Source organism: Taudactylus pleione, unplaced genomic scaffold (assembly GCF_031769625.1).
Source record: "Taudactylus pleione unplaced genomic scaffold, aTauple2 ptg000556l, whole genome shotgun sequence".
Lineage (NCBI taxonomy): Eukaryota > Metazoa > Chordata > Amphibia > Anura > Myobatrachidae > Taudactylus > Taudactylus pleione.
In genome coordinates this window covers 23,114,932-23,131,779 of record NW_028284958.1, presented here as the reverse complement: position 1 = coordinate 23,131,779, position 16,848 = coordinate 23,114,932, and the positions used below count along the sequence as shown (strand labels likewise).

At 44.2% G+C, this 16,848-nt stretch overlaps 2 protein-coding genes and 7 non-coding genes across 10 annotated transcripts in view; 8 read left to right on the top strand and 1 right to left on the bottom strand.

Annotated features, from left to right (window-relative positions):
* Positions 1-6,506, bottom strand: part of ZWILCH (zwilch kinetochore protein) — a 74,489-nt gene extending 67,983 nt beyond the window's left edge. For both annotated transcript variants that reach the window (XM_088452762.1, XM_088452763.1), the window contains exon 1: positions 6,309-6,506. In XM_088452762.1, the coding sequence (XP_088308888.1) occupies positions 6,309-6,361 (53 nt within the window). In that variant the 5' untranslated portion in view covers positions 6,362-6,506. The remainder of the gene's footprint in view (positions 1-6,308) is intronic.
* A 182-nt stretch (positions 6,507-6,688) lies between these two features.
* On the top strand, positions 6,689-12,289 carry RPL4 (ribosomal protein L4). The gene is made up of 10 exons (XM_088452768.1): positions 6,689-6,796; positions 7,557-7,728; positions 8,050-8,156; positions 8,383-8,521; positions 8,846-8,970; positions 9,503-9,632; positions 9,849-10,005; positions 10,809-10,892; positions 11,138-11,258; positions 12,169-12,289. Exons 1-10 carry the CDS (start codon positions 6,794-6,796, stop codon positions 12,229-12,231), a joined length of 1,101 nt encoding a protein of 366 aa, XP_088308894.1. The 5' UTR covers positions 6,689-6,793; the 3' UTR covers positions 12,232-12,289.
* LOC148481976 (small nucleolar RNA SNORD16) lies at positions 7,377-7,475 on the top strand. Its single transcript, XR_015871831.1, has one exon. It is a non-coding gene; the product is annotated as a small nucleolar RNA SNORD16 (small nucleolar RNA).
* On the top strand, positions 7,906-7,976 carry LOC148481975 (small nucleolar RNA SNORD18). Its single transcript, XR_015871825.1, has one exon. It is a non-coding gene; the product is annotated as a small nucleolar RNA SNORD18 (small nucleolar RNA).
* On the top strand, positions 8,204-8,305 carry LOC148481974 (small nucleolar RNA SNORD16). Its single transcript, XR_015871830.1, has one exon. It is a non-coding gene; the product is annotated as a small nucleolar RNA SNORD16 (small nucleolar RNA).
* LOC148481973 (small nucleolar RNA SNORD18) lies at positions 8,584-8,652 on the top strand. The gene has a single exon (XR_015871827.1). It is a non-coding gene; the product is annotated as a small nucleolar RNA SNORD18 (small nucleolar RNA).
* LOC148481972 (small nucleolar RNA SNORD18) lies at positions 9,662-9,734 on the top strand. The gene has a single exon (XR_015871828.1). It is a non-coding gene; the product is annotated as a small nucleolar RNA SNORD18 (small nucleolar RNA).
* Positions 10,246-10,315, top strand: LOC148481971 (small nucleolar RNA SNORD18). The gene has a single exon (XR_015871826.1). It is a non-coding gene; the product is annotated as a small nucleolar RNA SNORD18 (small nucleolar RNA).
* LOC148481970 (small nucleolar RNA SNORD18) lies at positions 10,996-11,067 on the top strand. Its single transcript, XR_015871829.1, has one exon. It is a non-coding gene; the product is annotated as a small nucleolar RNA SNORD18 (small nucleolar RNA).
* Positions 12,290-16,848: the final 4,559 nt, after the last annotated feature.

Genomic DNA, 16,848 nt, shown 5'->3' with positions numbered 1-16,848 from the left:
TTTTAACATGGACTACCACAATTGTTTGGTAAACTTACAGCATTAAGGGGCCTATTTGTGAGAGTGCCCCGTTACATACGTGGATATAATAGTTTATGCATGATTTGGCCATTTTCAAGTATCCTACCTATTTATTAATCTATTAAAGCAGGAAATGTTTCCTGTGTTTTTTAAGACTACGATGTACTGTATATGTACAGAGGCCCTGATTCAGAGCCGGACGCTCTTTCAGAGCGCTCGCTCTGAATCAGGGTGGCCTTTTTTTTTTTTTTTTTCTTTGTTCCGGCCTTCTGGCCGCTCGCTAAGCTTTGGGTGACCACCCACAGCTTTTGCGAGCAGCCAGGTGATGGTGGCGATGGTCGCGACCATCGGGGCCTGCGACGAGACCCTTGTGGTAGGGTCTCGTTCCCGCAAGCCCCAGTGAGCTTCCTGCTCTAAATAGAGAAGGAAGCTCACCACTGACATCACTGGTGATGTCAGTGGTGCCTCCCACAAACGGCAGGCGTTCCTTGTGTAGCCAGTCCCCTTGCCTGCCTCCAAAACGGGGCGAGCTGTCAATAACAATCGACAGCCGCCCCGTTTTGGTACGAGACCCGTAGCGAAAGAGCGCCCGTCGCTGGCCGAAGGCAGCGCATGCGCAGGGATCAAACATCGACCTGCTTGCGAGCGTGTCTGAATCAGCCCCAGAGTATGGAGACGTTGCAATTATTCAATTTACCAAATTTCAAAAACTGATATTTTTTTGGAACTTGACTCCAGGAACTAACGTCATTTTCAGCTCACACCTGCTAGGACTACACCAGATAGTCATTGCTATAATTATCAGCGAAAGGGTCACAGTTATTCTTTCCCGGGACAACTGCTTATCGGAGCAGAGTCAGTATGTAATACCGCCGACCAGGGTGATCCTGATCGCTAATTTAGGTAAGTACCCTTAACCCTACTCCCTACCCTAACCCTCCTTTAAGAGTGCCTAACCCTAACCTCCCCCCCCTAGTGCCTAAACCTAACCCCCCCTTCCCCGCAGCCTAAACCTAAGTCTCCCGGGGGGGTGCCTAACCCTAACCTCCCCCCCTTCCCCTAGCCTAAACCTGACCTTCCCTGGGGAGCTATACAACCTAACCCCCTGACAGCTTTTTGATAGACCCAGAAAGCACAAGGAAAAATCAAAATATGTCCAAAGCTGGTTATTTTTCCTATGTTTTACCCATTTTCTCACTGCTCATGTATGAAGGACCCGTAAAGAACCAATCACACAACATGGTGAAATTTATCAACATGTTATCTCATGGAGCCTAGCCATATTTTCTGTTTATTTTTACCACTCTGTGTGACCTGTAGCAGAACTGGACACATTTCTGCAAAAGCTTGGAACCAGACATTTTCTAACAAATAACTTGCGTTCAGATTCAGCTGTCCAAATTGTCAACAGCATCCAGCATGTACCAGCAGCTCTCCACAAATTTACCCAGCATGTAGCAATTAACCCGATAATGTACAACATACTAGTAACGCCCAACAAATTGACACACGAGAGACTGGTGCACAGTTTTCCACAGCTGTTCTCCAAAATTGCAGGGGAAAAATGTTTTTCACAAAAAGAAAAAAAAGCTGCAATTGTGTTCATATATTCTCTATCTGGCATCAATGTGTTGGGCACACGATCCCAATGCTGATAATGCTGGCGGTCAAAATCCCGGCAGCGGAGACCTGACGGTGGAAATCCCGACGCATGCATTTAACTAACCTACCCCCTGCCGCAGCCTAACCCTAATCTTTCCGTGCGGCAGCCTAAACCTAACCCGGCCCCCCCCAGCAGCCTAACCCTTCCCCTAGTGCCTAAACCACTCCCTAACGCAAATGCAATTTTGCAGGTTAAATGAAATTAAATGGAACTTTACAGTCAGCATTCAGGAACAAAAACTTAGCCCCTATTCAGTGCACTCCCTCACTTTTTTAACCCTGAGTAGAATAGGTAGCTAGTCTGCAATTGTAATAGTCACTTATAGTCCTGTCTCTCACAGGTTTAGTCACAGTCTCTTGGCCCTCAGGCACACTGGGCTCTTTGGCTGTCACAGACTCACATGGAGTATCTCCACCTACAGCCTGACTGGTCTGCCTCTATCCTCCTTGGAGTGACTTTACTCAGCAGCCCTTAAGTGTGGTCACACCTCCTTTTTCTTCCCCGTGTGGGCGGATCCCTCCAGCCCCACAGAGAATCCATGGCTCACTATCGCCCTCTATGCCAATACTGCCACACCTTTAATTCATATATTTTAGGGTATATACTGTACAATGTTTATATATGGAAAATCCTCTCTTTATTCAGAATTGGGGTATTACTCTTGGTATTACCGTTTTCTCAGTTTAGTACATTAAAAGTACATATAAAGTTCTTAAGTGGCTCACCAGACTCTTGGTTATTATATACAGTGTATAATTCTACAGAGTTGATTTAGGGACAGATTTATCAAAGTAATTTGGTACTTAAAGCATGTACATACTGAAGTGATATCAATCACCAATTATAAGTATCCGCCTTGCTCCCTCTCTCTCCTTTCTATGTCACTCCTGTCTGTCTGCCACTCCCCTTTAGATTGTAACCTCTCACAAGCAGAGCCCTCCTCTCTTATGTGCTTTTCCCTCCCTCACTTATAACATTGGCCCTGATTCAGAGCCGGACGCTCTGACCAGAGCGCTCGCTCTGAATCAGGGCCCACCTCCATTATTATGGAGCGTCCTCCTGGACGCTCGTATAGCTGTGGGTCACCACCCACAGCATATACGAGCGTGCAGGATGATGGTCGCGATGGTCTTGACCATCGCCACTGCGAGCAAAAGCCTGCGGTTGAGGTTTTCAACCGCAAGGCCAGGAGTGATTTTGGCTCTATCAGAGCCAAAACCACTCCCGCTGACATCACTAGTGATGTCAGTGGGGCCGGCTTCAGACGGTAGGCGTTCCCTTGGGAACGCCTCCGTCTGGCAGGCACGCCCCCGGCACGCCCACCAAAGAACTAAATTCTAACCACAATATTTTTGAATAAGAGGATGGCACATATTGCCAGCCCACCAATGCACTTTTCAAACCTTGAAAAATCAAAAATCAGAAACCCCAGAACCAAGGAGAAAGAGGAGACATGTCATTACAACAGCTTGCTGTACTTGTTGATTATACAGGCAGCACTAATGCTGACCATACACTAGTACGATGCGATTCATCGTACGTTTTCCCTTGAACTCCCCAACACCTCCCTGGCAGTCCCAGCCGCATGATTTGGTGCTTTTTTTCACGCACATACTGCATACGATTACGATAGATAATATGGGCTGCATATCTGATCATACGATACGATAGAACAGCGGCGAGAGCGTGCATCGGATCGTATCCCACCTAAATACTACACGATTTCAACACAATTCATCGTATGACACGTCTAAAATCGGGCAATCGACCCAAAATTGCGCTGGTGTATGGCCAGCATTAGGGGACGCTCAAGAGCTACACTATCCACCGGTCATTGCAGGAAATATACTTGCTGTCATAACTACCATTCCCTTTAGCAAAAACAACAAAGTCCACCAGCCCCTGGGTAGGGATGGACAATTGGAAAGCCCATAGTGATCTTTTGGACTGACATGGGATTGTTACTTGAGACTCAATACAGTGCAAATATCATTGGGGGGAAAAAAAAATAAAAAATCAATCTTTTGTTTTTTTGTGGGTTTCAAATAACTAATGGGTACTTGGGAACAGGAGACCCTCTTCATTTACAGAATTCTGCAGAACAAAGCAAACAGTGCAATTATCAATCTGACCAATATATTGCACTGCTTGTATTGCAAGAACTCCAAAACGGATTGTGAAAAAATACTAGGCTACAAGCCCAATTCATCCATTTATGTGCTCATATAGCCAGTAACATTGTGGAACGTTAAGGTGCCTATCCACTAGAAGACAGGCAAAAGACTGCATGATTAAGGCATTGTAATCGTGCAGAAGTTTGTCAGTCTGTGATGTGCCTACACTGAACGAGCAGTCGTTCAGTGTAGGCACATTCAATCATCTGCAAACATGCTGAACCTGACGTTATCGTCAGGTTGACCAGCATGTTTGCACGATGATAGAAGTCTAAGGGCTCGATTTTATTCTGCGCAAAGTGAATAGCGCTGGGAATCAGCTCCCTGAGCTATTTAATACACCACGCTGCTAAGCCCGACTAAGGATTTCTTCTCGCACCCCTCCGGGGATACGAGCAGAAATCCAACAAAAGACCATGTGCGAGGCTGTTTTCTGCCCTTCGCACCTGGAAAACAGCATCGCGCCCGGAAGTTAGGTCGGGGGAATGCCCCTTCTCGCGCCTTAAATAGGGTGTTTAGTCGCGAGAACGGGCATTTTCCGACTAAACACAGAGCAGAATTGAATAGCTTCGGGAGCTACCACTTGGCGCTATTTACATATCGGGCAATTGAATCGAGCCCAATAAGACCAATTTTTTAAACAGTCTGCAAATGAGTTTCATACGATATCGTTATATCGCTCATTTTAATAGTCTAGTGGATAGGCACCTTTACACTATTAGTATAGTGCTTCTGTGACTTGGTTTAGCAGTGCTGCTTCTTTTTAGATTAATATCATTCATATTCAGTGTTTACACTTAAGGTGGCCATACACGGTGAGATTCAAAAGTTGGTCAGATCAGTTGTACAATTTCCCTTGAAAATTCTTCCCTTCAGATACAGGACGATTTGTATTTAAAATGCAACTATTTCACATAAGACCATACGATTTGATCAATTACATCACATAATGGACCTCATTCAGAGTCAGTTGAAGCGGCTGCACGGTCGTACGCCACCGATGTTCGCTATACTGCGCATGCGTAAAGTTCGCAATGCGCGTGCGCAAACTAGCCGCTACGATCAGAAATTTCTCTCTCCTTGAACACAGCCAGGTCGGTAGTTTGAGTGACAGATTGAGGAGTTTGTGGGTGGTAACAGGGGAAGATGCTTGAAAACGGGGGAGTGGAGATCCGAATGCAGGCGCTAATGGCGTTTTATGGGAGTGCATACGGTTTATGGGAGTGCATAATTAACAAAGTAGCATCATGGCACATGTGACATGGGAGGTTTTTACACTGACATGATCGTAGAGCTTAAAAGAGGGTATGGTCAACCTTAAGCTCTACGACCAGTTCCGATGGTTCCCGATGGTCTCGATTAATCCTTATATGCCCGGAGATGACGTGCAATGCATACGAGAAGGGGGCGTATTTTTTTTTTAATTCCTGTCGCTTCCTCCCCTTGGTCGGCCAGCTACCGATCCGAACTTAGGGACGCAACTTGCGAGGGAATCATTTGCATATCCGGCCCCTTTTCCCTTACGACCGACTCTGAATGAGGTCCAATGTGTGTCAATTCCTACACAATCAGTTGAGATCTCTCTGCAAAACCATCTGATCTGCGGTCCAACTAGACGACGGCGGGGACGCACGTCGGGGTCGCAGAAGACTCAAAATACAACTATTTTCAAATATTGGTCTGTCCAACCTGTAGAAACTGCCCAAATCTTGAGATCAATTGTCCCGTGTATGGCCAGCACTACATACTAGCAGATTTCCTGGTCTCTCCTGGTTTTCCTGGTCACATTGTGCACTTAATAGGCGGTGTTAAGTACATAACAGGAGAGCTTGCAAAACTAAAAGCAGAAAACAAAAATCTAAATTAAAAAAAAAGTTTTTTTGTTAAAAATGTGTGTTTTATTGATTCAAAAAGCAGTTTTAACACAAAATATTATCCGGTCAGGTACACCAGGGAAAAAAAAAAAATCTTAAAAGTGTAAACAAAGATATTGCACATTTGTTACTTGCTTTCTTATATTTGTTAATGAAGCAAAAACCAGTCATTAGAGCTAATTGCTGATACAGATTTTATCATTGCAGGTGTCAAACACGTTAATATCATTTTTCCAGATTGGAGATGTGCTAGTGATTTATTATTGCTCATACTAGAGTACTGACGCTGCCATTCTATACTTACTTGTAGAGACTGGCAGTGAGAAGAGATGGCAGAAGCAATGCAGCCTCCTCCCTCAGGAGGGTTTATCTATCAGGCAGTGAAAAGCTTGAAGAAGTGGGCCAATGGAAGAAGTTGCCCATAGCAACCAATCAGACCCTACCTATTATTTTATAAACTATACTTGGACTTCAAAGCTGATTGGTTGCTATGGGCAACTTCTCCACGCTTTTCATTGCTTGCTACATAAACCCCTGAGCAGTGACAGCTGAGCCCGGCCGCCGCCTCATACTCACCTGCTGAGGAAGAGTTGCAGCTCCCCGGCCGCCTGGTGCCTCTCCCTCCACATCCTCCTCTCCCAGCCCCAACAATAATACAAACTGCGCGGGCTGCAGCGGCTGTCACAGCAGCCGGGTCACCGCCCCGGAAGCAGAACCCGGGCCCTGTCTTGCAACCTCTCAGCGTCACCCGGCGAGACACGACGTCAGTGTGAGCGAGATGCATCCGCGACGTAATATAGTCCCTGCAGCACTGCCCTGATTCCCGGCCTCTGCGCCACATCGCGCCGACAGCGGGTCCTCCGAGGGGAAAGCCGCGTTATCCTTGTGTGTGCCCGCGTACTGTGTAGCTTTTAGGCGGCGCAGTACCCGGACTGCCCTTTCATTACCCGGCTAGTCGCCCCTCCTCTTCCCGGCGGGGGGATATAGCGGCGCGTCGCTCTCTCTCCGCCCTTTTCTTTCTGTGGCCGCCATCGAGCAACAGGCAGGAGCAGGCGGTCAGCATGGTGAGCAGGGGGACGGGGTTGTAGCGGGGCGCCGGTCACCGCTATTCCCCGACTGGCAGGCCACCTAGAGTCACTGGCCCGGGCTGCTCCCATCGAGGGCCCCGCCTGGCTACAGGCACCCTCCGGCCCGGAGCCACGTTGGTGCCGCGTGTGGGGAGGCCGGGGCTGTAGCTCTTGCCCGGCACCAACATATACTGCGGTATGGTACCTACAGGGGGGTCCCAGCGTGCTCCGCAGTACCTTAAGGTGATGCGGCCTAGCCGGTGTGGTGGTAGTAGTAGAGATCTGCATCCCCCAGGTCCTGCCCATGGCTGTGACCCACATGGGGGAGAGGCCTCTGCATTGCAGATGTGCCCACACACAGCTTTACTGCATCATCTTATTGTAATTTATTTATTACTAAATAAACCCACTTTACAGTTACCCTGGTGTCTTTCATTGCTGTAGTCAATAGTTCAGTCAGAATATTCATTTGTAGATGTTTCATCCTATTACTAAGGGTTTCTAGACTCACCTATTCACCCAAGCATTTCACTAATGTCCCTTGTTTAAGCTTATTTTGTACTGTAAATGTAATGTATGCAATGATGGTGTAATTTGCGGCTTACCGTGTATTCGGCGACAGTAGCCTGCTGTCATGAAGCCAATACTACGGGCTGACGAGAGATGAGTCTGAGCATACTGTATGAAGCATTGAGTACATGTCTGGGAGGAGCGTGACTTTGTCATGACTGACGCTATTTTGTGCCATGTTCCCCAGGCCTGCGCCCGTCCTCTGATATCTGTGTACTCCGAGAAGGGGGAAGCTTCAGGCAAAAATGTTACTATGCCGGCTGTGTTCAAGGCGCCCATACGCCCGGATATAGTCAACTTTGTTCACACCAATCTGCGCAAGAACAGCAGGCAGCCGTATGCAGTGAGCAAACTTGCTGGTATGTTACGCTTTCTACCCATTTAGAGCATTGTTATAAATCTGCAACATAACCAACTAGTATGTGTGTTTTTAAACCTGTTAGTGCTTTCCTCAGTCTACTTTGTTTCCTACTTGTGTAGGAATGGCTTTGTGTAACTTTGCCTACCTAATGCTATGTATATTATCACTTTTTCTTTCCATATGATGAGTTCCACTTCATTGGTCCGTGTTTCTGAAACTAATGATATTTATGGAAGTTCTGATGTTTGTTTAATCAATTAGTGTAAATTAGTATATGCTGTTTAAAAGTGTATCTTGACACTGTTCCTCCTATTTCCAGGCCATCAGACCAGTGCTGAATCATGGGGAACAGGCAGGGCAGTCGCCCGTATTCCCCGTGTCCGTGGGGGTGGAACTCATCGCTCCGGTCAAGGTGCATTTGGAAACGTATCCTTTGACCACTATTGAAATATATACTCTTGACGTCTTCTGCTTGCTATGATGTCGTAATTTGCGTCTTACTCCATGCTTGGCGACAGTTGCCTGCTGTCATTATGCTGGTATGGATGGTTGACGAAAATCTTAAGTTCTGAGTGAGATTACTATAATTAATAGTACTTGCCATTTGGATCTTTGACGTAGTGTATTAAGTATTCCTTAACAAGAGTTTTAGATGTGCCGCGGAGGAAGGATGTTTGCCCCAACCAAGACCTGGAGACGCTGGCATCGTAGGGTCAATACAACCCAGAAGCGATATGCAGTCTGCTCTGCACTGGCTGCTACTGCCTTGCCTGCCCTTGTCATGTCTAAAGGTAAATCTGGGAGAGTTTGGGTAACAATTACTTATATTTGTGGAAATAGTGGTCATTATAGTGCCCTGTGATGAGTTCCACTTCTGGTCCGTGTTTCTGAAACCTATGATTTCTGTGGAAGTTCTGAGGTGAAAAAAAAAATCTTAAAAACAAGTAAACCCAGTAATCTTATGGCTACTATTAGTCCTCTTTCTTAGCATAGTAATTTGTCCAATTGATCCTAAATGTTGCTCAAAGGACAATACACACTTTCTTGGCTATTTTCTATAAAATGTTAGTTAGATCCACATCCCTAAATAGGTTAATGTTTTATACTTTATGCAGGTCACCGTATTGAGGAGATCCCAGAGGTACCCTTGGTGGTTGAAGATAAAGTTGAAAGCTACAAAAAGACAAAGGAGGCTGTCCTGTTGCTGAAGAAACTGAAAGCCTGGAATGACATCAAGAAGGTGAGAGACGTTCATGGTGGTGTCTGATACTCCATTCTGCTGGTGCATTGACCCATTGGGATAAAGTATCAGTATTGTCAGTGCTCCTGACGTGTGAAATTGCTAGAAATTTTAATCTGTGTTCATTGCAAGCTTCATTGAAGGGGATTTCCACATCTGTTATGTTTAGATTTTATTGAGGTCCCTGGAGAGATGTCATTATGGATAGAGATTAGTGAGTGCACTTGTACATCATGTCGTCTTTGGGTTCCAATGGAGCAGCTAACAGCCAGCAGTTAGGGGCTCATGACAAACTAATATAACAAGGAATGGAGGATATTAAAGAAAAAAAATTAGAATACCCCTTTAACTGCTATTTTCACATTAACAGCTTCATATTGTAATCTGGCATGCTTCTGTTGAACAATTGTTCTTTTGAAACACCCCCTCCTTTTGAACTTTACCATTACAATTATTTGTCAGTTTAATCACCTAGCACTGCACCATCTGTAGTTCAAAATTCTCCATTTAAAATGCCCATTCTTGTGTGCAGGTCTATGCTTCTCAGCGAATGCGTGCTGGTAAGGGTAAGATGAGAAACCGCCGTCGCATCCAGCGCAAAGGTCCATGCGTCATCTACAATGAAGACAATGGCATTGTCAAAGCCTTCAGAAATATCCCAGGTAATGAGAATTCATAATAAGTTTGAACCCAGGAATGATGATCTTTCCACTTCATTGGTCCGTGTTTCTGAAACCTGTGATCTCTATGGAAGTTCTGACCTAAAAGCACAGCCAATCGTATTGCCAGAGTAATGCTTATACCAAGTTATGGATACTGTTGTAGTATACCTTGATTAATTTGATTCACCGCTAATCATATTTGTTTGGTCACATTAGGAATTACACTTCTCAACGTAAACAAACTGAACCTCTTAAGGTTGGCACCAGGAGGTCATGTTGGGCGGTTTTGCATCTGGACAGAATGTGCTTTCCGTAAACTGGATGAACTCTATGGCACATGGCGTAAATCTGCTACCCTGAAGGCAGATTACAAGTACGTAACTATTGAGCATTCTGGGGAGCTCTGTATGTGTGTGGGGGGGAGGGGGGGGGTACTGGGGTTCTACCCCTCCTCCTTTTTCCTGTTTGAAGTGCATTTTCTAATTTTGTTTCAAAGATGAGCATTAGCCCAGAGATGAACCTTAATTATGGTTTTTATTGCAATATTGGAGTCTGATGGTTATCTTTTCTACTGTCTCATTACTTATGTCTGTGTGCTGTCGGAGATTTAGCTGTACTATGATGAGTTCCACTTCTGGTCCGTGTTTCTGAAACTCCATGATATTTGTGGAAGTTCTGAGTTACAGCCTAGATTGCCTTAAGGCCCCCATACATCAGCAATCTGAAAACCACAATTTGAAGATTTATTGCCTGATTTTAGGATTTCCCAAACTAGCAATCTGCACCCATACACTACAGATCATTTTCAGCAAACACAGATGCCAATCTTGAAAGGCCCATAATTTTACTAGTAACGGTCTGCAAATCTGCTGATCATCTCCATACGCTAGCAACCTACAGCCCCAATCCATCTGTGACATCCAACATGTTGGATAATCTGATTTAACAATTCCAATCACTTTTTGGTTGTGATCTGTGAAGCCCGTACATTGCAGGTTGTGGCAATTCTGCAATATGCAGTTTTGTTTTTTTTTTGTTTTTTTTTTATATAAAATCGATTGCTGATGTATGGGGGCCTTGTGTACCCTATTAGTTTGGTTGTTAGAAGTCATAACTATACAGTGTTTATCAGTTGCTAAGATTTTTCTGTTCTTTAATGCAATATCATCTTTTCAGTCTCCCCATGCACAAAATGACAAACACAGATCTGAGCAGAATTCTGAAGAGTCAGGAGATCCAGAAGGCTCTGCGTGCACCATTGTAAGTTGACATTTACATTTTGGACAGTCTTTGTTGGTTTGCTGCCTGTTCCATGTAATGTAATTTCACTATTTTAATGTACTTTATGAATTGTAATGTATTTACTGAATGATGAATTCCACTTCACTGGTCCGTGTTTATGAAGCTTTGTGACTTGAATGGAAGGTCTGATTATCTAATGCGATCCAAGTTGCTTTACAGTTTATATCTGTGAATAACAAAATTAACAATCTATATACTTATAGCAAAAGGGTTAAGCGCAGACAACTCAAGAAGAACCCACTGAAAAACTTGAGAATCATGATGAGGCTGAACCCATATGCAAAGACAGCAAGACGCAATGCCATCCTGCGCCAGGCTGAGAATGTGAGTATGCACTTGCTATACTGCCAGAGGGCACCAAGCCAGGTGCTGCTTTTTCAGGAGGTAGTAACTTAGTTGACAGTGTAATGTTGACTACAGAATGCCAACACTATAATATTTCAAGACTTTCAGGGGCAGTTCAATTGTTAAGTCGTGCTAATTTATGGGCGCCCAATGTTGCCGTTCAATTTGTTTTTGGACGCATGTTAATTGTCGCACCCAGTTAGACCGAAATTGGTTTAGCAGTTTTAAACAGCTAATCTATAAAGTTCTGGTTAGGGCACCCAAAAATAAGCACTTTTTGCACTTTTCTGCTTGCCTCCTTAGGAATTGAATTGTTCGGGCAGCCGGTACTAACCATTGAATTGCCCACTTTTTAACAGTGGGAAATCATATTTTAATGTTCTAATGCTGGCACAGTGAAAATGTCTGAAATAACTACCCTGTACGGCATTCTATAACGAACCATCGTTCTAAAGTACCACCAACAGGTCATGTTTTGTGGAATTATTTTTATTTAATCATGCACAGGTGAGTTCATCTATTTTGCTGTGTCGGTAATATCCCACCTTTCTAATCCACAAAACATGACCGGTTGGGGGCTCAGAACCTCTGCTTTATTTTATGTACACAATACTTGGTATCCTCAGTTCAACTTGTGTATTGGGAGAAGACTAGGGGGATTTGAGGCTTTGTGGTAGAGGTCTTGCAATGCAAGGTAGAGATATCCCTAGCAATTACATTATAGCATCTGAGAAATAACGTTAATGCGGATTTATTTGTACCTTTGTGTAAATTATTTTACTAACCGGCATTCATTCTTCATGGAGTGTTATTTATTATTGGAGTGTTAGAGCAACTTGCTGCCTGTTTCTTTACAGTGTAATAATAAACTGTTTATATTCATTTACAGATTAAGGAAAAACAAAAGAAGAAAGAAACTGTAGCCGCTGCTGCAGCAGCAAAGAAAGCCTAAATCTGTCATGGAGCTCAGTGCTATGGATTTATTCCCAATAAATGCTGTTTAATATGGAGCACTCTCGTTATGTCATTTCAAAAATTTACAAATCTAAAAATGTTTTAACTTGAAATTTTAGATTTCTTTCTAAAACTGCAGGACATATATTTTTTATGTAGATTATCTTCCCCTAAGGGCACATTTTGTAATTGAGATTTTTTTATTTCTTTTTCATTTTGTGGAATCTTTTTCCCCTTGCATAGTATACTAAAGACCGCTCTGAATAGGGGAACTTTATGGCCATGTTGTACTTTACATCGGTAGCCATGGGCAGAGGTTCTCAAACTCTGTCCTCAGGACCCCACACAGGTCACATTTTTCATGTCACCCAGCAGGTGCACAGGTGTAGTCATTACTCACTGACACACTTTAAAAGATCCACAGGTGCTAATTATTTCACTTGTGATTCTGTGAGGAGACCTGGAAATATGCACTGTTTGGGGTCCTGAGGACAGAGTTTGAGAACCTGTGGCCTAGGGCATGAATGACATCACTTGGGAGGTCTGGTAAATGCAGAGGTACAATTGATCTAATGGATCTTGCTCTATTAGATCTGACCCTACCCTGTTTGGCTGTGCACCTGTCAGGTCTGGATATTTAGCACTTGAGTCAGCTAATGTGGATTTGGCAAAGTGTGGTGTGTTAGTATGACAGCAAGTCCCTACAAGTGGTCAATTAAGTCTAAATGGCTGTCTTCTCCATCACAGCATCTATTAAATTGGTGGGGGGGTTTTTTCTCTTAGTCCTTAAATATTTATTAGACTAGGTAACTTTCAGTCATTAAAATATAAGACTGTCAAGGTTCCCAAACACAGTCCTCAAGACACCCCAACAGTTCAGGTTTTAGAGATATCCATGGTTGAGCACAGGTGGTTAAATCAAATTAAGTGATGTACTAATTAAGTCACCTGTGGTCAAGTGTGGATATCTCAAACATGAACTGTTGGGGAGCCTCTGGACTAGGTAATCCCAATTTTCTCTGCATATATAAAGTGAAAATATTATGCTATTGAATTACATTTATCCTCTCAATGAGTGGGGTTGTGGTACTTATTACTGGCAACTCTTGGCAAAACAATCCACTCATCACCTGTGATTGTCAACTGCGCGTCAACATTGTCTGTAGGCGGGTAACTGCCATGCTCCTTCATGGGCACCTAATTGGTTAAACGTTTGTGAAATGTAGTTGCTGTAAGAACTTTTTTTTTTTTTTGCCTGAATGGTTCCTGACCACTTAAGATGTATCAGAATTGTTGGGTAGGTGGCAAAGTGCTGAATGAAGACTAGGGCTGGCCCCAGGCTTACGAGCATGCTGTACATCAATTTTTGGATAATTAATGGTACTTTTGTATGTTAATTGTTTTCTATTTCCTCAAATATTCCCCTGTAAAACACTACAAATTTGTGAATTCACATACAGCAACTTCATTAAGTTGTAGATGTGTTTACTAGATGTAGAGAACAGTTTTTCATAAAACACAAACCATCCCAGCAGAAACTGATTCAAGTAGATTATCTAATGCATGACAAAGATCTTGGAAGTTACCTTGCCACAGACAAAATGCTTTAAAACAGATTAGACCTCAAATTCACATTAATCTAAATCAAGAGCTATTTTCTATACAAGTTTTAATGGATTAAAAATGTTTCTTAGCACACAGGCTGACATGCACACACACTCTCATCAGCACAACAGCTCCTCGCAGAGATGAGCGAAATGGGTAATCATTACTCAGTCACTGGTTACAGCGACAGCTACTAATTAGGTATATCATCCCCCAGCTTGTATTACATTGCGTTATAGTACCTCTGGCCACAGTATACTCCTGCGTGCTGGGTCATTGATCTTGACGCAGCAGCTGTACACTGGTACCAACTGATAGGGAGCGCAGTCCACTTGAATGGAGCTGTTCAAGAGACTGGAGGCAACACAGGACAGCTGATGTGTGGATTAAATTGTGTGCTTTGATCTGTTTATCGCAGAAAAACATCAGGATCTTCATATTCGTTACTGCCTCTTAACATGGCCATCCACTGCAATTTACACAGTGTATGGCTGTGACCAGGCAGTTATTGATATGTATGAGATAACAGCGAGCTTGAATATACTCCCCATCAGGCAACCAATATTCTGTCAGTGTATGGCAATGTCATATAATTGGTCTGTCTGATAACATTTGATCTGACAGTGTATGGGCCAGCATTTGCTATTGGAGTTGTTTTTAATCCACATTGACCCCATATCTGGGCTGGGTTAAGGGCATCTTGGGGCTGAAAATAATCCTTGGGCCTATAGTGAGAAGCAGTGACTAGTGTTGTCTGAGTGTAGAGAATGGCAACACTATCAGCCCCAATGTATCACTAAATATAGATAAAATAATTGCATGGTTTTTTTTAATAAATACTGAGACCTGTGCTGTAGACCCATTTTTAATCTAACCTTGCTGTACAAGGGACAATCTAGTCCACTTACATAAAAGGTGTGTGTACCTATCCCCACACGCAGTGGATGCATCAGTCTGTACAATAAAGTTATAGTTTTAATTGGCTTATGCTCAACTGCTTCTAAATGATTTGATGCCAAGGCAGTTTTGCTGCTGAACAGTGGGCCTGATTCAGCAAGGAATGCAGTTGCTTATACGCATGCAATTGGGCGATTGTTGCGTTCTGCATCGCAGTTTGCGAACTAGCCACTTTGATCTGGTCTGCGTTCGCAGGGGCTATGCAGACCCATGGCAGAGTGATTGACAGGGAGTGCCATATGGGGGTGGCTGGTTGGGTGAACGCAGGTGTGCCAGTGTGTTTGGATGGTGTTGCAGGGGCGTTCATAAATGATCTACATCAATGCAATACTCAGCTTGAGGCCTCATAGCGTGCGCTGAAGTAAGCAATTCCCGAGTGAGGTCTGACTTGCCTTAACTTCGTATGAGTCCGGTGTTACCGATTGTTTAGCTATGTTGCCCAAGTATACAGATGTGGGTGTCCTTATGTCAGGCTGCTATTGGAATGCGAATGCAAATATTTACATATTACTGCTGATATTTGCAACTGCGTTGTGTGCGTATAAGCAGAATAGCCATCCATGCTGAATCAGGCCCAGAGCCAGCACTGACTACAGTTCACCAGATCAGTAGAACCAAGCTGTTCAACGCAGCAGATTTTTCTGGCATCCACTGGACGGTCAGGTTGTGGGTCAAAGCCTGATTTCTCCATTGGTAAACAGCAAACTAATGCTGCTGCCTCCACATGACCATAACATGTTTAATGTGTGTTCATAGGGTAGGATGCAATGCTTATGCTATCGCTAATAAATGACTATTGTCACTTAGACACATTGAGACGGGATGCGGTGTTGATTCTGAACGCTGGGATTCCGGTATGCAGATGCTGGAATCCTGACACTTATCAGATTACTAGTGCTGGCATCCCGACCGCAAGTACTTGGGTTAGGGTGGAGGACTAGGTTTAGGCTGCGGGGAGGTATTCTGACTGCCGGCATACCATACCCATCCCCATTATTATCCTTTATATGGCCCCACAAGTGTTCTGCAGCGCCCTACAGAGTGCATAAATTAATAAGTGAACAAGAAATTAGTAACTTGCAGTGCAGGACAAAGACATGGTTTATATACATTGCTGCAATTAAAACACTCACAATAAGCAGCAGGGAGTTAGCAGTCAATTGTTAGGTGCCCTAGAGGCGAGTAAGGAGAAGAAAGTGTAAGGAGAAGCACCTGTGGGAAGAGGTCCCTGCTTGGGAGAACTTACATTGTAAAGGGGCGGGGTAGATAGGGAGGAAAGAGCAAGAAGTGGGTTAGGATGAGCGCTGGAGGGCCTTGATTAAGTAGTGGGTCTTGAGAGCCCTTTTGAAGATCTGGAGTGTCGGAGACTGAGAGAGTTCCAAAGGTAGGGAGCAGCACGGGCAAAATCATTGGAGGCGAGAGTGGGAGGAAGTAATCAGTTGGCAAGAGAGGTGACATGCATTTGTTGAGCGAAGTGGATGTGCTGGAGTGTGAAGGGAGATGAGGTCAGAGATGTAAGCACGAGAGGATTGGGTTGGCTTTGTAGGCGAGTGTAAGAACCTTGAATTGGCATCTGAAGGGTAAGGGGAGCCAGTGTAGAGCTTGAGGGAGAGGGGAAGTAGATGTAGAACGTCTGGAGAGGAAGATGAGCCGAGCAGCAGCATTGAGGACTGATTGTAGTGGAGAGAGGTGGGAGACTGGGAGGCCAGCTAGGAGAAGGTTACAGTAGTCCATTCTGGAGATGACCAGCGAGTGGATGAGGGTTTTAGTAGCATCCATAGTGAGGAAGGGTCTAATCCTGGAAATATTTTTGAGATGGAAATGGCAGGACTGTGAGAGGTGCTGAATGTGTGGTTTAAAGCAAATGGTGGAGTCTAGTATAACTCCAAGACAACGCACTTTGGGGCTAGAGGAGATAGTTGTGCCAACAATAGATAATGAAATTGTGGGAAGTGAGGTAATGGAAGCGGGTGGGAAGATGATCAGCTCAGTCTTAGACCTGTTAAGTTTAAGAAAGTGCTGGGACATCCAGGAAGAGATAGAGAGACAGTGG